Source organism: Artibeus jamaicensis, unplaced genomic scaffold, assembly GCF_021234435.1.
Source record: "Artibeus jamaicensis isolate MK-2021 breed Jamaican fruit bat unplaced genomic scaffold, CSHL_Jam_final contig_484, whole genome shotgun sequence".
Classification (NCBI taxonomy): Eukaryota; Metazoa; Chordata; class Mammalia; order Chiroptera; family Phyllostomidae; genus Artibeus; species Artibeus jamaicensis.
This window is the reverse complement of record NW_026521859.1, coordinates 2,102,716-2,126,137: the sequence shown is the minus strand read 5'-3', so window position 1 is coordinate 2,126,137 and position 23,422 is coordinate 2,102,716. Positions and strand designations below refer to the sequence as shown.

Here is a 23,422-nt window from a genome sequence, read left to right as displayed (position 1 = left end):
GCAATTCCAGGTCCCATATATTTGCATAGGTATTAATAGAATCTTGCAAAAATACAAGGTCTGGCACAAATAATGCCCTTGTATTACATTAAAATCTTTTATTACAAAATCATAAGCATGTAGTTCTGTAACATAACATTATCACAGTCAAGCACACTAGGTGACATTTTTGATGAAATGTTTAAACTGCCGCCCATCTCGTGGGAGACATTCACATACCCCACCAGCCACACTCAGTGGCGTTACTTCTGCGGGACCCTGTGCGCTTATTTCCCTGGTGTGGCTGCAAAGGCGGACGAGGCCAGCAGGTGTCAGTCTCGCTCAGTAGAAGAGCTGAGGATGGCTTCACTGCTGTGTTTCTTTAAGACCATTTGCTTTTTTTTTTTTGAATGAACATTTGAAGAAGCATAGTTAGGTTCCTGTTTGTTTTAAGCAAACTCTGGGTTGGCTTAAAGAGAAAGTAGATAATCTCAACCCTGTTCCACCACCCACTCAAAGTGATACACTTATTGCTCTCTGGTTAAAAACACAGCTGTTGGATTGAGATGTGACCTCATTATTGTCTGGGCATGTGCGCATCAGTAAACAGGTGATTTAAATTTTATTTTTACTTGCAGGGTGACTGCTTCACGACAGAAAAGAGAACTTCAGCGGCGTTTTCCCTTTGGATATGTGTGGCAGTGTCTCAGCCCCTGGAGTGTTGAAGTTAGTCATCAGTGCACCAGCACCCCCCCTGCGCCCCCCCATGTTCAGATGAGAGGGCAGAAATCTAGAGGAGACTTGTTCAAAGACTCACAGCTGTGGGGAAGGGGATCCGGCTTAGAACTGAAATCAAGAGCCAGAGCAGCTGGGTCTTCAAAGGGCCTGAATGATAAAGCTGTTATTTGAGTCTGAAACTAGTGGTGATGCTGTTGACCTTGGGGATTCTCTGGTGTCCATGCTTTCTGTTCCCTTCAGTGTCGCTGGGCTCAGTTTGAGGGGGCAAAGCTACATGAGGCTGGAGTGGGCTGTCAAAACGGTGCCTGTTCACAAGTGATTATCTTCAGTGAAATCCCCATAGCAACGTAGCCGAGTGCTGGCCCACGGCTGGATGAGAAAGATGATTATGCTAGAGGAGAGAAAATCCTAGGACAGCTTGATTGAGGAGGGGTTGTTTTGCACATCAGTTCACAGCATCGCTTCTCCTTAGGCAGCTGAAGCAGCCCTGGGTGAGAGGGGGCTGTTGAGCTTCTTGTTTACATAATCAACTGGAAGGCATTTATCCTTGTCGGTCAGAAACTGACTAGCACACCAGAAGTCACTCTGGCTCACTTTTTTCTAGCTCCTGAAGGTGTTTGAAGATGAAGGACACCCTGCGAGCCAATCCCTAATGTTTGCTCTGGGGTTCAGGAAACTGGCTGGAGCTTCAGAGGCTAAGGAACAGATGCTACAGGTAGTTTTTCCAGAGGAGCCTGCTCGCTGACCTTGGCAGGGGGAACGTAGGCTTAACAACCAGGGGACCAATTCAAAGGCAGGCCTCCCCGAGAATGAGTTTCCCTGTGTTTTTGAAAGTGGTTTATGAACGTTAATTTTTTGTTGTTGAAATGCTTTTAGTTAAATGGTGTGTCTCCATAAAGCAGAGGATGCAGGTGCCTTTGATAGAGGCAACTAGGGAACACCCTGGTCTGCCCAGTTAACATCAGTGTGGGAGAGAGACATGTAGGCACGTTCCTGGGTCTTTAAGGAAGAGTGTGCTGGCCAGCTGTGAGGAGTGCTGTCAGGGACAGCCCATGGTTCTCACGTCCTTCTGTGTCTGCCTCAGCTGCAGAGAGCATCTTCCTTTGTCCATGCAGCTCAGCTCCAGTGACTGAGAAGTGCAGGGGTCGAAGCTTCACCATCAGTTTCCACCCGATTCGGACCACGTCTGATGCACCCTACTCACTGTACTCCCTGCTGGGTTGGCCAGGGCTTGTGGGGCATCCGAGTTCCTCGTTTCCCTTGGCCCAGTCCAGCTTTGTCCCCTGCCCTTCACAGGTATTGATCCCAAATCCATCGCAGCACCTGTTTTCGGGAAACCCAACCTGCAACAACCAACCCACCTCTTCCGCTTGTGGGGACTCTATGGTCCTGTAAGGTAAATGCCTAAAAGTCTTTTGTGATCATTTAACTTCTCAGGAATAATTACAAAAGAAAGGAGTGTTTACAAGTTTCAGAAAAGGAAAACATAGTTATCTAGAACTAATACTATAAAATGGTCAGTTATAAATTGATTCTCAACATGGCACACTCAACACTTTTTGCATTACAACCAGAAGTTCTTGAATTCTTGATTTACACACCTCAAAAGCCACACTCTGAAGGTTTTCGCACCCAGTTCCTCATTGATGAATGGCCCCCAGTTTTTTCACATGTTTCTAGTTGTGCTGTGTGGCTCCGTCAACCTTCCTAGGTAGCCTCACAGTACAAAGCACTGCCTTGCTCTTGTTGGGGTGGGGTCAGGGTTCCTCCTCTGTGATTTTCTGCAGAGGGGCTGGGGTAGAGGGGCTGGGGTAGAGGGGCTGGGGTAGCAGGCTCCACTCTGGTGCCCTAGCAATGTTGTTGCCTGGGTCTGTACTTGAGCTTGTAATGAACTAATTGGGTGGTTTAGAATCGACTAGACTGGGTCAGGAAAAGAAAAAGATCTGAAGGGATAAGGGAGCTCATCTTGGAGGTGCTGCACAGGTAATGAGCAGAGATGATGAGCGATGGATTCATAGTATTGTTGAACTTATTTTTGAGTTGATCACAAGCTACATGTAATCTAAAAAGTAATAAACATATGCAACGCATTGGGTTATATGAGATCTGAAAAATTTATAATTTAAAAGGTACAGAGATGTAAAGCAAGGCTTCAGCCCAAGTCAAAATTAGAACTGTTTTTAATATGATACCCTGGGGTGATACCACGGACCCCACAGGGGCTGGATTGTGTGTGTTTGTCAGGACTGAGATAACATCGTATTCTTATCTATATTTCAGGAAGCATTCTTATTAGAACCATCTCCTAGAAGAAAGCAAGTTATATTAAAATATTGAAACATGTGTCAGTTTTCAGTATTGCAGAATGATGAAAAAGCAAATATATAAATCCTGAAAAATTTAGTGAGAGTAGACACAAGAAAAAAAGAGAAAGAAATCTAATGACCAAAAAGTGTCGATTTTTATTTCTGCAATTTTCATAATAATGTAGATATTTAGATATATGTCTAATAGTATAGATATATTTCTATCACAAAAATGTGGTTTAGGTTTCACTCAGTAAGTTGTTAAAGCTATTTTGCTTTCTCTACTGTGATTCTCTTAAATTTCATCTGATAAGCGAAAAGAAAAAGGTAACAATCTTCTTACAAAGATGAAACTGTCCTTTTTCTCAGTAATGATTTAAAACATTCAAAAATATTGTCTCATAATGCCACTGATGTAAGTCTCCGAACGATGCATTTTAAATTCTGATTCATTTCCAGTATGTTTAACCCCCCGAATGCGAGTTACATGTTTAAACTAAGTGATGTTGCTGTAGGTGTGCTGCAATTGGGCATGAAAACATTTCCTTTGTTGGACTTTAGGGTCTTATAGCATCTCCTAAACGAAAGATACTGGATTTGAAATGAGTGGCTGTCACTATCTGGGATGCTTGGCTTCTGTGGTGCTTGGCTTCTTTGCCAGGGACATATCATAAAAATCAGACCACATTTACTCTCAGCTGACCTGTCTAGAACCAATACCTTTCTCCCTTTTCATCTCTCTCTCTGACCCTTTAAAGAGTTTCAGCTATGCGTCCTCATGGTTTCTTCTTTCTTCTGCCATTAGTGTTGATCTCTGCTGGTTGATTTTTTTTGTTTCATCCTATCATTTCTGGGTTTTATTTGTGTGAATGTTCCTTTATTGTTTTTAAAAATCTGTTGGAAAGAATTCCTACCATCCTCAGTTAAAAGTGATAGTGACGCTTTTTTGAGGTCTTGATTAGACTTAATTCACGCTTCAACTGCCAGTGTTTTACTTAAATGTTATTGTTCAGCTTTGTCCTCCCTAAGAAGACAGTGGGTAAGGGAGAGAAAGGACAAAATTTCCAAATCACAGGAGAAGGTTCTTGCCGGGTCACCTGGGGATGCCCAGGGCAGTCAGGAGAAGTGGTTCTGCTCATTGTTTTTCACTGGTTTATACGATGAATACCATTGGTTCAGAAGTTGTCAGTTCTCATCAGAGATCTTCTCATTTTGCCACAAAACCTCAATCCAGTCTCTTAACTTTTTTCCTTGGACAATCATGCTGATGTCCAGAGGAGTCATGAAGAAACTGGAAGGAGACCTCCGTCCTCTGTATCTGTCATCTTCTTTAGAATGCGTTGATCAGAAATTTGTGAGTCTCTTTGCAACAGTAAAATATTCGTGTTAGGAAAGAGAAAACGTGGCCCGATGGCCCACAGGGGCAACATCCTCCTGGGGCTGCATCGCCAACCGTTTGAAACGGAAGGACCAAACCTATGATGCTGAATGTGGGGAAGGTGACTGCTACCCGGGGAACCCGTCCGCTGGGGTTTGAGGGAAGAACTCCGAATGCTCCAGAAACATGGGTACTTTCTCTGCATCAGTGGGACAGCTCATTCCATTCACTCTGATTTCTGCTGCCTGTCACGGTCTGACCTTTAGCTTCCAACGAAGTGAGCACTGAAAAATCTCTTTCTTCTTGTTCATCTGCCTTTTGGTGAGCCTCCTGAGAAAGCAACGTTTTTAATATGTAAATAGAAGGGCGAAGGGGGAAAATTGGCACAACTATAACAGACTAACAATAAACAAATTAAAAATAAACTAAAAAATAGCTTTTGTGATAAATCAGCACTAGTAAATAAAATGTTTCCCTGGATTCTGTGAGCTGCTTTAGCAAACTACCAGATCTGAGGAAAGAACTTGGTTTATAGCCAAGTAAGGCAGAATTTGAACATCTACTGCTTGTGGTCTAAAGCGGGAAGCAGCCTTGTGGGACTGAGCCCTTAACTTGCAGGGTTTGCACAGACAGTTATTGTCAGAACTGTCTGGTGTGGAAACCCAGACATCTGGTGCCAAAAGTATTGTGTGTGTGGTAGTAGCATGTGAATAGAGATCAGAAAAACAAAGTTTTCTCTATTAATTTCCTTTGGTCATTTGGAATTTACTCTTATGTATGGTGTGAGGAATAGCGGAAGAGTTTAATTTTCTCTTTTTCCAAATGGCTAATCGGCTGTCCAACATTGGTAATACAAAGACCACCTTTGCTCCAGTCACTTAATATGCACCTATATCAGGTGCTAGATTCTACATGTGGCTAAGCCGTATCCTCTGGCAGGCACTATGTAGATGGCAATGAAAATGTGGATTGAGCAAGCCTTCTCCATAAAGTCGATACTCTATAAAAAAGGAGTTTAAAATTAAAATATCATTTACAGATTTTAATGTTAACCTCAGTGGAATGTCTGAACTGATGTCACAGTTGGAACAGTAGAGGGTCCTATGTCCTAGCCCCCATTCTCTAACTTTGTTAAAATGCAGATTCCTGAGCTCTATTATTAAAAATTCTTTTGTAGAAGTCAAGGGTGGGGCTTGATATTTTATCTCCTTAATAACCAATGTGGGTGGATGGAGTAGGGGTCACTGGCTCACTTTTTGAAAATACGTTTGGAGGGAAGGGACTGCCTAGGTGGACTAACTATCCAATGCAGTAGAATGTAGGAAAAGTAATAGTGAAATTATGTCGGTGATGAGCAAAAGGAAGTGCAGGCTTTCCACTACACTACATACACATGGGAGTTACCCACAGGGCTAGATGTTCACAACTGAAGTCCCCGGGAGTGAGTTCACACCTGGTAATCTTTTCATTCTTTAGGTTCTATGAGGTCTGTGATTCCCAGACCTTCTTAGTTTCCCGTGTTGTTCAGGAAAGATCTGGGCTTTGAATGACTTATTTTTGAGATAAAGCCTCAGCTGGGCCACAGTGATAGGAAGGCTCTTATTTTATAAAGTTAGGAATGAGATTAAATAAACAATTACTCTTATAGTTTGATATCATGCATTTTATGGTGGAAATACTGAGATTGCTCCATAAGCCGCATGCTAGCATCTGGAAAATTAGTAATTTGGAAAAGTCTTTTCCCAACCAGGGGCCCCACTGGTGGAGCACGGCAACAGTCGCCAGTACGGCTTTAGCCGATCTGGCTCTGCAGCTTTTGCTATATTGTGTGTTTATAATAAACACTTGCTTCCATTTTCTGAGGCTGACTCACTGGATCTTTTCATCCAGATTCGTTTTTATCTGTCCATTCCTTTGTCTCACAGAATAGAGACCTTTGTGGTTCTAATCTGTGTTATGCATGTTCTTTATGAATAAAAACCCAGACTCACAGGTGCGCATTTTACTACAAGACAATCGAATCTCAGTGTGCAGGCACCTCCTCCCCCATATGACTTCATAGGTCACACTCCCTGCAGTTTCAGCGTTTGCTGTTAACCTGGCATTATGAGCAGGGATTTGTCTTCTTTACTATGAGTCATAGGAGGAGGTAACAGCCATAGAGTTGCTAAACGTGGAAAGGCGGTTTGGCGAACTTTAAATATCTGTCCTTTGGCTTTTCCAGGTTCTCATTGCATTTCATAACACAAAGCTGGAGGCTTTTGCTTTGGTAAAGTCTGACTCCTAAATGATGTTTGGGAATAAGATGTTTATCAATGAGCATTTGGGATTTTGATTAAACCATTTTGCAAGTAACTTCACATAAGTGGCTGTTAAAGAGTATATTTGGAAAGCAGAAATATGTTCTGGTGTTGAGTTCTTTGAGGTTCTTCTTCAGTTGATAAAAAGTCTATGCAAATTGTAATGTGACCTTTACATGTATAGGTGAGCCCTTTGGGTCCCAGCAATTACTATCATGCGATACACGAATAATGTACATCTCAAACATGTTAGTAAAATCTCAGAGTCACACTGACACTCCCCAGTAGTTGAACACTGTTTTTGTCTTGCTGGCCCTAATTGGATACATCGCCTCCTTTCTCCCATTCCACTGCTTAGAACGTTCACCCCATTGTTTCACTCATGCTACTGCCACCTGCTGGTTGGACATTGCTTGTCTTCTATAGTGATTTCTGGCATTTGGTTCAACATTTTTTCTTTAGCTTTCTATTTTACTTTTGAAATCCCTACATCCCAGCTGTCAACACCATCTGAATGTCTTAAAATTACCTCCGATCATCCTGACTCGTCCTTCAACTTCAGATGAGAACCCTGACCTGGAATCTCGAGACCGAGGTGACTTCAAGACAGAAGACAGAGCCAGTGGTGATGTCCTCCTCTACACCCCATTCATTAACCCTTTTTCTCTCATCTTATCACTCTCCAGAAGAACTCTTTAGTATATTTGCCATTTCTGTTCTAATATTGTACTTGAGTCATACTTCCTCAGTCATAGTCTAACAGGTTGTTTAAACAGAACAAAAAAATCCAACTCTATTTAGTTGTCTTTCATTTGCAGATATGATTTGCAATTCAAGTTAAAACTGTATAATTTGGAATGAAACAGTCTTAATAAAATGAAACTGTTGAAATATTAAAAATTTCCTACTTTTTAAGTATTACTTCATAAAAACTGTAGTTGATCACTAAAATAATCATGGTGGTGTTTTCATATATAATATTCCTCTGAAAGTTGTTAACATGAATGTATAGTAATTAACATAATTTTTACTTTATTCTTTTATGTCCGGTATAACTAATTCTTTGCTTTATGTACAAATGCCCTGGTTCCTAAAGGCTGTTCATTTTCTGCTGGAATAAAATACCCTTTCAATATAGTAACTAACTTTGAATGAACATGCATTTTTGGAGGGAAGTGCAAATAATAATAATTTATTATGTGTAGTTTCATTCCTCTAAGGTGCTATATTATTCAAACATTGTATCATATCCTTTATTCGCCTGCACCAGAACGGATCTCTCCTCCTCCAATAATGTTCTTTCCCTGAGTAAGTGCTGGCATTCTTCGAAGTATTTAAGCTTAGAATAATAAGAAAAACCTGTTCATTTTTATTTAACAATAAGTTCAGACATTATTGGATGACAGAGTTTGTCCAGTGATTCACTGATGTCTGGTCTCACATCTCCATAACACTTTTAGCCTTTTTCTTATGGTCGCAAGATGGCTGCCCTCAATCCAACCATCACATCTGCCTTCAAAGGAGGAAGAAAGGAAAGATCCACCTTTAGCTTATGATTAAAGATAGATATGATACTATTTTTAGGAAGATCTATAACCTGAAAATAGAAAGTTTTGTAACTTTTATATTTGGAAAAATATTTTATATTTCAAACTGGTTATCTGAAAGGCTACACAATAAAATATTATTTAGACTATATTAATTTTAGAAATATTGTGCACCAACTATGTGCCAGAGAATGTTGTAAAAGTTGAGACTATGAACTCTAGTAAAACAGAGATTTTGGCATTCCTAGATTCATCAGGAAAAAAATGCCAGAAACAGGCAAATACCACAGTCCTGTGTGACCAATAAACCACAGAGCTCAGCACTCATTACAGTAGAGCACGGGCTTGCTAACTGGTGCTTGGAATAGAGAGACTTGACCCAAGATCTGGAGAATGAAGATAAAATCAATGACCAAAGTGAGAGGAAGCTATCGTATGGGAAGAAAAATTTCCCCTTTTAGGTTTTTTGGCTGGTCTAATAACTAAATTGATATAACATAGATTAACAGGAGAAAACCAAATTTAATTTCTTACGTACAGATGCCCCAAAGTTACACAACTTCAAGAAGTAACCAAAGCAGGTTGCTTTTATACCTTTTAGACAGGAAATGATAAATTTGTGGAATATTGACAAAGGGGTTTGGGCTTAGGATAGCAAAGTAGTGAAGAAACAACAAATCTTGTTTTTTAAAAAAGATTTTATTTCTTTTTAGAGAGAGGGTAAAGGGGAAAGAAAGGGAGAGAAACATCACTGTGTGGTTGCCTCTCACACGCCCCCTACTGGGGACCTGATCTGCAACCCAGGCATGTGCCCCGAAGGGAAATCAAACCAGTGACCCTTTGGTTCACAGGCCTGTGCTCAATCCAGAGATACACCAGCCAGGACAACAGGTCTTGTTTATGCAGCATTCTTGGCCCTTAATCTCCAGTCTTTGGTGATTAGGATGCTTTTTATCCTCCTGATATGGGTAGGGTACCCTAACGTGGGAGATTTATTTCTTGTTTTCAGGGGAAGAAAGGAGGGTCAGAGTGTTCTTCTTGCCCTAGCTGTTTCTTAAGTATCTTGATTCAAAATAATCAATATGCCAAAGTGGCATGTTTGGAGTGTATACTCTATTCTCTTTCAATATGGAGGATATTCAGGCATCAGGACCAGCATATGCAAAAGCCTGAAAGTGCTGGAGTACATGGTTCACTCAAGATCTACAAATAATGCTGTATGGCTGGATCATAGTCTTGTGGGTTGGGAATTTTGGCAAACATTTTACTCAGGACTTTAGTCTTCATCCTATCCTTGGTAATTGTGCTGTAGTTTTATACTTCCATGTGATTCTAATTCCTCAGAACTTAGTTTTGGTTTTACTACCTGAAACTCATGGGCTAACAAGTATTTTCTTTTTTCCCCACTTTGATAATATGAGATTTGTCCAGAAAAAGTCCAACCATTGTTAATTTAATGAGAATGGTTTGCGTGACATTAATGTAACCTGGCATCCAAGGACAGTGGACTGGAATGTGCATGCATGATCAATGATGACTTTACTGTACTAGTCAGTGGGGGCGGTAGATGCCATTGAGTGAGTATGTGTACTGTGTGGCTGTCACATCAAAAAATAACCGAGCAAGTAGAGAAACAACTCTGCACCCAATTTTGTATTAAGCTTGAGCATTCTTCTGCGGAAACTATTCAGATGAGTCAGAAGGCCACAGCCATGGGCAACTGGTGATTGGCAGCTTCATCACGACAATATTCCTGTTTATGCATTATGTCTCATGCAGAGATTTTTGGCAAGATATCAAATCACCCAGTTGACTCAGCCCCCCTACACCCCAAATTTGGCAGCTTGTGACTTTTTCCCCCAAAATAAAATCACCTTTGAAAGGAAGAGATTTCAGACCATCGATGAGATTCAGGAAAATACAATGGGGAAGTTGCTGGTGATTGGAAGAACTGTGTGAAGTTCCACAATACCTACTTTGAAGGGAACTGAAGCATCATTGTCATATGTATATTTCATGTATCTTTTTCAATACGTGTCTCTATTTCTTCATATCACATGGCTGGATACTTTTGAAACAGGCCATATATATTTTACTTCACCCAAAATACCTAAGACATTATTTCAAAAAGTAATTGATATAAAAATTATTGAGATATTTCACATTAATTTAAAAAACTTATTTCAATAGCTACTTTAGGTTTACAACAAAATTGAAAAAGAGGTATAGAGATTTCCCATACATTTTATGTCCCCACATATGCAAAGCCTGCCCTATTATCAAAAACACTTACCAGAGTGGTACATCTTCTACCAAGAATAAACCTATATTGGCAAATCATAATCACTCAAAGTCCTTAGTTTACCATAGGGCTCACTCTTACTGTTGCATATGAATTTGAACAAATGTATTATGACAAATATCTATCATTTTAATATCATACAGAGTATTTTCACTGCCCTAAAAATTTGCTGTGCTCTACTTATTCATCTCTCTCCCTCCTACTTCCCGTCCTAGCAACCAGATATATTTAGCCTCTATAGTTGTGCCTTTTCCAGAATGTCATATAGTTGGAGTCATACAGTATGTAGCATTTCAGATTGGCTTTTTTTCACTTAGTCATGTGCATTTAAATTTCCTCCATGTCTTTTCATGTTTTGATAGCTCTTTTCCTTTTAATACTGAGTAATATTCCATTCTCTGGATGTACCATGGTTTATTTATCCATTTACCTACTGACAATCATCTTGGTTGGCTAACAAGTATTTTCTTACGCTAACATCGGTGTTCAGTAGAAGCTGTCTATTGCTGATCTGTTGACATGCAGACACAGTCGGAATTGTCAAGAGAGGAACTTGGGTGGAAACACAGAAATGGAAATCTACCAGGCACAGAGATGAATAGATGCAGAAGTACCTGATGGATTCCAGTTTGTCCTCACTGTCCCTCACTTGGTAGCCCTCTCATCTTCCTGATCACTGGGCCCATTGACCAACCATGGCCCTGGGATACCATCAGACACATGCTTGCTTCTCAGGTCTTCTTGCAAGTTTTGACTTATCCCCTGGGGTCAGTGATTCCTAAAGCTGGTTAATGACTCTTCTGTCCTCATATTCTGTCTTCTAGAACTTTGCTTCCCTGCTTCCTCTCATAAGTGTGAAAATTCTAATTCCTAAAGTAAATCCCCTATTCCCATAACATACAGTGGGCCTGCTTCCTCAACTAGAGCTGACTGATACCCTCCTAGTCTCATCCATTGCCTTTCTCAGAGTGAAATTTTTATAGTGTAATAGTCTTCTGTTGGTTCAATCTTCCCCATCCATACTTGAACCTCATCATTTCTCTTTCAAAACTCCCACTTTGCAGAATCCAGAACTCTATCTCCTTGGGTCCTGCCCACTCTGGGCATACTTTTCTCACACTTGCATACTTTAGAGTGCAAGGCCTATGCTCCAATCCACTCTAACACAGCAGGCTAGGGACTGGCGTGTAGCAGATCTTGATTCAAATTCGTGTTCTGCTCTTTTCTAGCTGGGGCCTTGGGCAAGTTATTTGACAATTATTAGGTACAGCTGCCTCACTTGCAAAATGTAGTGGATAGTCAAAGCTACCTTGTAGAACTGGTATGAGATGTCACAAATATTAACTTGATTTCCCTTCTTCATTTAGTTGCCAGCACTCCACTGTCCTCTAAGGAGAAGAAAGATGTGTCCTCATGGTCCTCCCCAGTGGAAAAGGCTGGTATGTGAACCATGGATTGAAGCATGGAGACTGGGGTAGGAGCATCTTGGTTCAGTGGCAGGGGAACACTTTCTTTTAATATGAGGAATTGTTCCTGTGAGTGATGAGAGTGAAGCCGCATTTTTAAAAAATGCTGACATTGATGTTAATTACAGATTTGAGGAATGGACAAAATGAGAGAAACTTTAAAAAGGACTTGGCTATAACAGCAATACTAATGATAGATGCTCATATCCATGGCTTATTATTTATGCCTAATAATTAGTGTGGCACACAATGGCAGTGATGCATGTCATTAAATATATCACACCACTAACTGCTTTTTTTTCTGTTGCAACAAGAAGTTTCTCCATGGGCACTTAGCCATTACATTTTGTTGTTCAGGTAACATGTTCATCTGCTAGAAACCTAGAATGGATAGAAGAAAAGCAGTTCCCACAAACATAGTGCTATGAGTAGTGACCCTTTTTTACATTTTACCCCTCAAACTGTTATGGAAGAGTTGTTATTCCCATTTTTCTAATAAACTATGGCTCAGAGAATGTAACTAAATGCCTAAAACCATAATGGTATAAATGGGACTCCAATAATATTATGTTTCCAGCTCTTATGAGGACTTAGGTGACAAAGCGGAGCTATTGGAAGATGTTTAATGATGCACAATGCTTTGATGCTTCAGTTAATGACATGAAAACGTGAAGACAGATGGGTTTGTATCAACCAGGATTTGCTGATCTAGGCCTAAGTCTAGATCCTGGGCAGGGGTACGACTGATGATTTGCTCCTGGATTGCAATATCCTCAGATATTTTTGTTTTTTGACATTTGTGTCTGCCTGCATCTTGAGATATGTAGGTTTCCTAAGAGCTCCAAATTTTTAAAAATAATTCTCGATCTCATCAGCATGTTCTAGCTCCTCTGAGATCCTCAAATTGCTGAGCACTGTCTTTATTATTTCATAGATATCGCTGAGTTCCAAACAAACAGCAGTGGTCCCTATAGGCAGTGTGATTCCTCACCCAGGTGACGTGTGGATTCTCATACTTTATGGCTCTCAGAAAGAGGAGGCTACTGTCTATCAGATTCCTAAGTCAGACTAATAAATGCCCCATGTTACTCTGATCTGATGGTCCTGACATTCTTCTGCAGGGCATGGAGGAGAATGAAATTCAATTTGTTATGTTTGAAGAAAAGGAGAGGAAAATGGGATAAAGCGATTCTCACCATGACTTGAAATCTTGAGAAATCGGATTGCCTTATCTTCTTTAAGGGTGTCCAGTTGCCCTTTCACTTCTTCATTTTGGTGATTATATCATGCTCCTCAAAACAAAATATCAATCATTCATTGAATAGTGTACCAATTAATTTATGAACCTGAAGATGAAGTTGCAGTCTGCTAATGCTGCATTAACAGGTTTATGATTTTCACTGATACATGAATCAATTTTGAGTTTCATCAACCTCAGTAGTTGAAATTAGAATGGAAATAGTGACATTTGTTTTTTGTTCTCTTTATGAGGCAACAACTAATTTATTGCCTCTGGGTAACTATAATTAACAAAATTCCTCTGTGTTCTTGATCCATGCACAGCTGGTTCTCAGATAATCACCAAGACTTGGTTCGATGTGGTGCCATTAAACCCCCGTCCAACTTGGGAAGTTCATTAACAGTATAGTACTGCTTCAGTTTATTAATTGTAAGTTATGCCTCAATGAACTTCTCAAATGGAGACCAATATTTATTTATTTACTTATTTTTAATGGATTTTTAGAGAGAGAGAGGGAGGAAGATAGAGAGACAGATGTTGATTTGTCATTCCTTCTCTTTATGCCTTTATGCATTCATTGTTGTTTCTTGTGTTTGCCCTGACGAAGGATCAAACCTGCAACCTTGGTGTAGGATGAAACTCTAACCAACTGAGCTATGTGGCCAAGGCCACATTTATGTTAGTAAATTGTTGTCAGAGAGAGAGAGAAAGATACCATAAGAGTCTACTACTGAGCGTAGATTTCTCCTGCTTTGGGATACCTTATCCACTTCTATATTTAGGCATTCTTCTTTCAGTTAAACAGGAATTTACTTGGTTGGCCTGGGCTTTGAACTAGAATGCATTAAAAGCACTACTCACTCCCACTCCTTGGACAGAGCTGGCCAGAGGATGCTACCGGGCTGAAGGGGTCTATTTGCGTGGGGCCTTCAAAGCCCAATAAGACACCAACAAAAACTTGTAGCAAAGAAAGTGAGTATTTATTTTTAGGAGTCACCAGTGAACTAATGCTCAGAGATCTGGCTATTCAGTGTCTTTGAGGGAATGGGTTATAGAGGGGAAAAATCATTAATCATGGTGACTTAAGGGAGTTAGGGTTCTGGTCGGGTCAAGGTCTCTACATATTGGTTGGCGCTGGGGTGGGAGGTTACTAGTCAATGGAGCTGGTCCTGATGTCAGCCATGGTGTCGCTTTGACTGGTTTCACTGCTTTTCTGGTCCTGGAGCTGAAACACAACTGAGGCCTAGACGTTATCTCTAGTTTGACCAAAACTCTGTTTCTGGGGTCAACAGAGGCTTTGCTCTTGAGCCAGTTTGATACTGACCAGAACCTGATGTCCTCAGGGCTTAACGATGAAGGGAGGGAATTGACAGACAGAAAGGAGAAAGGGTCATGTTAAAGAAATGGGGATTCTGCATAGTTACAAGGGCCTGTGGGGCGTGTATCACTGTGGGAGGGCCAGAGCTGTGCAGGGCAGCCCTGAGTGGAAAGCAGCGGTACCTCTCCATTTCTACTGCCAGTGAGGACTGTTGTCCTTTCATCCTTTGTATAACAGTCCCCTTAGGGACAGGACTATGCATCAATGACTTTTCATCTCCAAGATTTGCACAGTGCTTGGGAGCTGATAGGTGCTCAGTCAGTGTTTGTTAGATGAATGAAAGGTGCCACTAAGAAAGAATGGCATGTTTGATCCTGGCTGGGAAAGGAGACTTGATGCTGATTGGCCAGTGACTGGTGATTGTGTCCCAACAGTCATATAGAAGAAATCATATTTGCACTCATATTGCCTTAAACACACCAGTACTTGTTATGTCTTGTTGAATCCAGAAAAATAGAGAATAAAATAGGGACTGCCTTAAAGAGATTTGGCCTGGAGGCAGAAACCACAAGGAAAGAACATAGGGAGTGGAGAAGGCGGAACTACAAAACCAATGGGGCTGAACAAGTAGAGGACCACCTGTTCAAGTGTCTAGATTAAAATTTTTCCATTACTCAAAACCCAGAAAGCTTAGGTCATGCTCGCGCCACCCGAGTAGCCAGTAGCTAACAGCCACATTTGCTTCTATACACAATGCTTGCTTGCTCGCGTCTATAGGAAGACTTAGCTGTAAGCGTTTAGGGCGGCTCTCGTTTGCAGCTCTTATGAGCACCGTGTCTCCAGACACTGTGAGGGTCCACCCCTGCTCAGGTTAAAACTTTGGCCAATAAAATAACATTTCTGAATCCTGAGAGTTTCTGACAATTTGTCTCTCGCATTGGTGGATGCAACAGTCTCTTTTAATTTTCCATTGTAGTGAGTTTTAAAATCAGGATTTGCAGGTCCTGCTAATACTTTATGCTGATGAGGGTATGTGACAGACACATGTATGCAACCCTTTAGGGGACAAATTGAGCAACATCTATCAAGAAATTGGATAATGTTTGTCTTCTTCTTTTAAATTAATTAATGAAATGTAAAAATATATTCTTTTGAATTTATTAGGTTATATTTGTTTTCTTTAATCTGGCAAAATTCAGCACCTGGAAATAAATTTTAATGAAATAGTTCAAAATAGGGAAATACCCAAAGCAATTTATATATCCAACACAATTACTATTAAAGTACCAATGAACTAGAAAAAATATTTTAAAAATGTATATGGCATAAAAAAAAAGACCCTGAATAGCCTCAGCAAACTTGTGAAAGAAAAACAAAGCCGGAGATATCACAACTGCTTATATGAAACTATACTGCAAGGCCACTGTAATAAAAACAGCCTGGTACTGGCACCGGAGCAGACACACAGATCAAATGGAAGAGAACAGAGAGTCCAGGAATAAACCCTGCCTGTGTGAGCAATTGGCATTTGACAAACGTGACAAAAGCACACATGGAGCAAAGACAGCCTCTTCAATAAATGTTGCTGGGAAAACTGGACTGGTACGTGCAAAAAAAATGAAACTAGACCACCAAGTTATACCATATACAAAAATAAATTCAAAATGGAGAAAACACTTAAATGTAAGTCATGAAACCATAAAACTCCTAAAAGAAAACATAGGTAGTAAAATCTCAGATATCACACATAGCAATAGTTTTGCCAATATTATCTCCTAAAGCACTGGAAACAAAGCAGAAAATAAACAAATGGGACTATGTCAAACTAAACAGTTTCTGTACAGCTAAAGAAACCATCAACAAGGCGAATAGGGAACCCACTGTATGTGAGAACATTTTGAAAATGATACATCTGACAAGTATTTAATCTCCAAAATATAAAGAGAACCAATACAACTCAATACCAGGAAGACAAACAACCTGATTAGGAAATGGGCAAAAGACCTGAATAGATACTTCTCCAAAAAAGGACATACAGATGGCCCATAGACATTTGAAAAAAAATGCTCAACATTAGTAATCATCAGATAAATGCAATTCTAAACCTCAATGATATATCACTGTATACCTGTCAGAATAGCTACTATCAATAAATCAACAAACAAGTGTTGGTGAGAATGTAGATAAAAGGGAACCCTAGTGCACTGTTGGTAGAAATGCAGTCTGGTATAGCAACTGTGAAAAACAATTTGGCGTATTCTTAAAAAATTAAAAATGGAACTCCCTTTTCACCCAGTGATTCCGCTTTTGAAAATATACCCCGGGGATCCCAGAACACCAATACAAAAAAGATATGCACCCCTATGTTTATAGCAGTGCTATTTATAATAGCCAAGGTTTGGAAACAGCCTAAGTGCCCATCAGTAGGTGAGTAGATACGAAAATGGTGGTGCATTTATTTGTCTTATTTTTAATTTAATCTTTAATGTATTTTTTCCATTACCATTTAGTTCCCTTATACCCTTCTCCTCCAGCAATCACCACACTGTTGTCCATGCCCATGAATCCTTTTTCCTATTGGCTCAATCCCTCCACCCCTAAACTCCACCTCCCCACCTCCACTAGCTGTCATCTGCTCTCCATCTATGAGTCTGTCCACATTTTCCTTGTCAGTTCAGGAGTGAAATCATATGGTATTTGCTTTTCCCTGAATGGCTTATTTCACATAATATAATATTCTCCAGGTCCATCCATATTGTCACAAAAGCTAAAATTTCCTTTTTTATGGTCGAGTAGTATTGCACTGTATAAATGTCCCTTAGTTGTTTTGTCCACTCATTTTATGACATGGGCTGCTTCCATATCTGGGCCATTGTAAATAATGCTGCAATGAACGTAGGGGAGCTTATGTTCTCTCCAATTAGGATTTTAAGTTCCTTTGGATATATCCCCAGAAGTGGGATAGCTGGGTTGAAAAGCAGATCCATTTTTAATTTTTTGAGTTATCTCCATACTCCTTTCCACAGTGGCTGCACCAATCTACATTCGAACTAATAGTGTAAAAGGGTTCCCCTTTCTTCACACCCTCACCAGCACTTGTTGTTTATTAATTTATTGATGATAGTCATTCTGACAGGTGTGAGATGATGTCTTATTGTGGTTTTAACTTGCATTTCTCCAATGATTAGTAACATTGAGCATCTTTTCGTGTATCTATTGGCTATCTGTGTGTCCTTTTTGTAAAAGTGTCTATTCAGTGCTTTGCTCAGTTTTTAATTGGGTTGTTTGGTTATTTTGGTGTTGAGTTTTGTAAGTACTTTATAGATTTTAGATATTAACCAAATATTAGATGTACCAGTGAATTTGTTCTCCCATTTCTGTGGGTTGTCCTTTTATTTTGTTGGTGATTTCCTTTGCTGTGCAAAAACTTTCTTTGTTTAATGTAGTCCAGTTGTTTATTTTTTCTTTTGTTTCTCTTGCCTGGGGAAATATATCCAATAAAATATTGCTATGAGCAATGCCCAATTTTGCTGTCTACGATTTCTTCTATGATTTTTATGGTTTTGGGTCTGAAATTTAATCTTTGATTCATTTTGAATTTATTCTTCTGTGTGGCCTAGTTTCATGTTTCTGCATGTATCTGTCCAATTTTCCCAACACCACTTATTGAATAAACTATCATTAGTCCATTGTATCTGCTTGCTTCCTATGTTGAAAATTGACTGTGAAAGTGTGGGTTTATTTCTGGGCTCTCTATTCTGTTCCATTGATCTATGTGTCTGTTTTTATGCCAGTACCATGCTGTTTTGATTACTATGGACTTAGAGTATAGTTTGATATTAGGTCACTTGATTCCTCCCACTTTGTTCTTTTTTTTCTCAGAATCACTGTTGCTATGAGGGGCCTTTTCTGGTTCCATATAAGTTTTTGAAATATTTGTTCTAGTTCTGTGAAATACCTCATTGGAATCTTGGTAGGAATTACATTGAATCTATAGATTGCTTGGGTAGTACGGACATTCTAATGATGTTAATTCTTTCTATCCACAAAACTCAGTATGTGCTTCCACTTATTTGTATCTTCTTCAATTTCTTTCTTCAGTGTCTTATAATTTTCTGAGTATAGGTCTTTTATATCCCTGGTTAGGTTTATTCCTAGATATTTTATTCCTTTTGAAGCAATTGTAAATGGGATTGTTTTCTTAATTTCTCTCTGTTAGTTTGTTATTGGCATATAAAATGCAACCAATTTCTGGATATTAATTTTGTGTCCTGCTTCTTTGCTGAATTCATTTATCAGTTCTGGTGGTTTCTTGGTGAAATCTTTGGGGTTCTGTATGTACAGTATCCTGTCATCTGCAAATAATGATAGTTTCACTTCTTCCTTTCCAATTTGGATGCCTTCTATTTCTTCTTCTTTTCTGATTACTGTGGCTAGGACTTCCAGTACTATGTTGAATAAGAGAGGTGATAGCAGACATCACTTTGTTGTTCCCGATCTTAAGGGGGATGCTTGTAGTTTTTGCTCGTTGAGTATGATGCTGGCAGTGGGTTTGTCACATATGGCCTTTATTATGTTTAGCTATGTTCCTTCTAATCACACTTTGCTGAGAGTTTTTATCATAAATGGGTGCTAGAATTTATCAAATGCCTTTTCTTCATCTATTGGTAAGATCACATGATTTTGTTTAGGTGGTGAATTACATTTATTAATTTGCAAAGATACCAAGCTTGCATTCCCAGAATAAATGTTCCATTGGTCTATGTGATCATGGAACATTTGATCATGGTGTATGATCTTTTTGCTGCATTGCTAAATTTGGTTTGCTAATATTTTGTTGAAGATTTTAGCATCTATGTTCATCAGGGATATTGGCCTATAATTTTCTTTTTTGAAGCGTCTTTATCTGTTTTTGGAGTTAGGATAATGTTGGCTTCATAAAATGAATTTGGAAGCCTTCCCTACTCTTGAATTTTATGAAATAGTTTGAATAGGAGAGGTATTATTTCTTCTTGTAATGTTTGGTAAAATTTACTTATGAAGCAATCTGGGCCAGGGTTTTTGTTTGTGGGGAGTTTTTTGATTACTGCTTCAATTTCACTATGTGTAATCTGTCTACTCAGATTCTCTGATTCTTCCTAATTTATTTTTGGAAAATTATGTTTCTAGGAATTTATCCATTTTGTCCAGTTTGTTGGCATATAATTGTTCATAATATTTTCTAATAATCCTTTATATTTCTTTTGTGTCAGTTGTTATTTCTCCTCTTTCAGTTCTGATTTTACTTATTTGGGTCCTTCCTCTTTTTTCTTGATGAGTGTGGTTAAACATTCATCAAACTTGTTTATCTTTTCAAAGAAGCAGCTCTTGGATTAATTTATATTTTGCATTGTTCTTTAGTCTCTATTTTGTTAATTTGTACTCTGATCTTTATTATTTTCTTCCTTTTACTTACATTGGGCTTTATTTGTTTTTCTTCTTTTTCAAGTTCCTTTATGTGTAAAGGAACTTGCACTTAAGTTCCTCTGTTTATTTGCCCCTCTTCTTGGCTTTTTGATATGGTCCTATAATGCTATGAATTTCCCTCTTAGGATTGCTTTCCCAGCCTCCCACAGATTTTGGATTGTTGTGTCCTCCTCTTCATTTATTTCAAGTTATCTTTTGATTTTTTCCTCATCGTTGATTCATTCATTGTTTAATAACATGTTATATAGCTTCCATGTCTTTGCTTGTCTTTCAGTGTTCTTCTTGTGATTGATTTCTACTTTCATAGTAGTATGGTCAGAGAAGATGCTTGATGTGATTTCACTCTCCTTAAATATATTGAGACTTGTTTTGTGTCCTAACACGTGATCTATCCCAGAAAACGGTCCATGTGCACTTGAAAAATATGTATATTCTGCTGCTCTGGGGTGGAATGCTGTGAACATATCAATTAAATCAATTTGATCTAGTGTATTGTTTAAGGCTGCTGTCTCCTTATTGATTTTCTGCCTGGAAAATCTATCTGTTGAAGTCAATGAGGTATTAAAATTCCATTTATGACTGTATTTCTGTTGATCTCTCCTTTTATGTACACCAAGATGTACTTTACATATTTAGGTGCTCCTATGTTGGGTGCATAAATATTTAGTAGGGTTATATCCTCTTGTTGGATTGTTCCCTTTATTATGTCCTGTCCTTCATTGTCTCTTGTTATAGCTTTGGTTTTAAAGTCTATTTCATCAAATATAAGTACTGCTACCCCAGCTTTTGTTTTTCCTTTTCATTTGCATGAAATACCTTTTTCCATCCCTATACTTTTAGTCTGTGTGTATCTTTTGATCTGAGATGGGTCTGTTGGAGACAGCATATATATGGGTCCCATTTTTTAAAATTCATTCAGCTAACTTTTGTCTACTGGTTGGGGCATTTAAGCCATTTATATTTAAGGTACTTATTGATAGATACGTATTTAGTGCTATTTTATTTTTAGGCTATTTTAATTTTCTTCTTCTTCTTCCTCCTTTCTCCTCCTTCTCCTCCTCCTTCTTCCTCCTCCTCTTCCACCACCCCCTCCTCCTCCTCCTGGTAAGCCCTTTACCATTTGCTGCAGCATTCATTTGGTGTTAACAAACTTCTTCAGCTTTTTCTTGTCTGGGATGCTCCTTATTTTTCTTTCATTTTCAATGATAACCTTGTTGGGTAAAGTTGCCTTGGTTGTAGGTCATTGCTATCTATCACCTTGAATATTTCATGCCATTTTCTTTTGGCTTGAAATATTTTCTGTTGAAAAATCAGATGACAGTCTAATGGGTGCTCCCATGTATATAACAATGTGCTTTTCTCTTGTGGGTTTTAGTGTTCTCTCCTTGTTTTTAAACTTTGTTATTTTAATTATGATGTGTCTCGGTGTAGGACTCTTTGGGTCCAACTTTTTGGATTCTCTGAGCTTTCTGGATTTGTGTGTACTTTTCCTTCACCAGATTAGGAAGGTTTTCAGTCATTATTTCTTCAAGTAGGTTCTCTATCACTGGGTCACTCTCTTCTCCTTCTTGTATTCCCATGATGTAGATATTATTATGATTCATGTTTTCCAATGTTTCTTAAGCTCTCCTCATTTTTAAAATTCTTTTTTCTTTTTGTTGCTCTGCTGGGTTATATTTTTTTGCTACCTTGTCTTCCAAATCACTGATTTGATCCTCTGCTTCATCTATCCTACTGTTTATTCCTTCCAATGTATTGTTTATTTTAGATATTGCATTTTTTATTTCTGGCAGGTCATTTTTTATGATTTCTATGTCTTTTTTTCATGCTGTTGAGTATCCTCATAATCATTACTTTGAACTCTCTCATAAATTGCCTGCCTCCATTCAATCTAGCTCTTTTTCTAGAGGATTCTCTTGTTCTTTCTTTTGGTGTCTGTTTCTTTATCTTCTCATTTTGGCTGCTTCTTTGTATTTGTTTCTATGTATTAGGTAGATCTGCAAAGACTCTGGTGTAGGCCTTTGTCATATGCTACTTGTGACTGGCCCTGGGCAACCTGTTTGGGGATATCAGGGATCCACAGCTGGGCCTGTTTGTGTGTAGAAAGAACCAGGCTGCACACCAAAGCTGGCTTTCATCAGCATGGGACTTGGGAAAGGGTCAGCTGAAATCTCATAGAGATCCCAGAGATCTGCCTTAGTTGTTAAACTAATCAGTGTATAGCTCCAACCTATAACCAGCAGCCTGGCTTAAGCGCCATAGGGTGGGGCAGAGAAATTCCTGCAGGTGGGGCTATTACTTCCCCTCAGGCTGATGTCATTGGGAGAGGAGCACTCTGCCTGAGTAAGATGGCTTCAGCAGTATGGGGGATGACTCAGCACAGGGGTCCTGGAAGTTGTTCTTTCAGATCTCTCCCCAGAGCCACCAGCCCCAGACTTTCATTCTATGTCTCTAGTACACTTTACCCTCCCTCTGCTGGAGTCCAGGGTAAGTGGCTGCAAGCAAAACTTTGTGTGTTGGTCCTTTAAGGGGTTCTCTGAGTCTCCATCTATCTCTCTCTGGCAGACAGAAACCCTGCTGTTTTCCATAGCTGGGTGTTATTTGGGTTCCTTTCCAGCTGTAGTGCTGTAGGCTGAGGAGCCCATCTTGGGTTTTAGATCCCACACTTCTCAGGAGGAACCCCAGATTGCTGAAAAATCTACCCAGAACTTCAGCTGCTGCCCATGGGAGCCAAGCCAGCCTTCTTGCATCTCCTCTGCACTTCCTACCAGTCACATTATGGTGAAGTGGTTTCTTCTGTCTGTCTGTGGTTATTAGGCTTCTCCCAAGCTAGTGTGCAGTTGGCTATTCAGGATGATTTATCTACAATTTAGTTGTAATTCCAGATTGGTCCTGGGAGAGGATTAGTGTAGCTTCCACTTATGCCTCCACTATCTTGGATCTCCTTGAGCTATAATACATTTACACAATGAAATACTATGAGCCAATGAAAAAAGAAATTTTTTTGGTGTCCTTGGGGGCTCTTATATTTTGCACAGCATGGATGGACCTGGAGAAATGTATGCTAAGTGAATTAAGCCAGTCAGTGAAAGAAAAATATCACATGATCTCATTCATATGTGAAATGTAATGAATATCATAAACTAACAAACACAATAGTTACAGAAGAATAGATACATAAAACAGACTGACAGCTGCTGGAAAAGGGGGTGGCATGAAAGACAGTGAAGGGTTCGACCTAAGAACATTTATGCACAAGCCATGGAGACAAACAACAATGTGGGGATCAACTTGGGGAGGATAGAGGGTGGTGCTGGGTGGAGGAGGCAGGGACAACTGTAACAGCATAAACATTAAACATTTTTAAAAATTAGACAAAGTG

At 39.3% G+C, this 23,422-nt stretch overlaps 1 protein-coding gene across 1 annotated transcript in view; it reads left to right on the top strand.

Annotated features, from left to right (window-relative positions):
• Positions 1 to 2,027: 2,027 nt before the first annotated feature.
• Positions 2,028 to 23,422, top strand: part of MLIP (muscular LMNA interacting protein) — a 260,956-nt gene continuing 239,561 nt past the window's right edge. The window contains exons 1-2 of the mRNA XM_053668359.1: positions 2,028 to 2,113; positions 11,918 to 11,989. Coding sequence (XP_053524334.1) covers positions 11,954 to 11,989 — 36 coding nt within the window. The 5' untranslated portion in view covers positions 2,028 to 2,113; positions 11,918 to 11,953. The remainder of the gene's footprint in view (positions 2,114 to 11,917; positions 11,990 to 23,422) is intronic.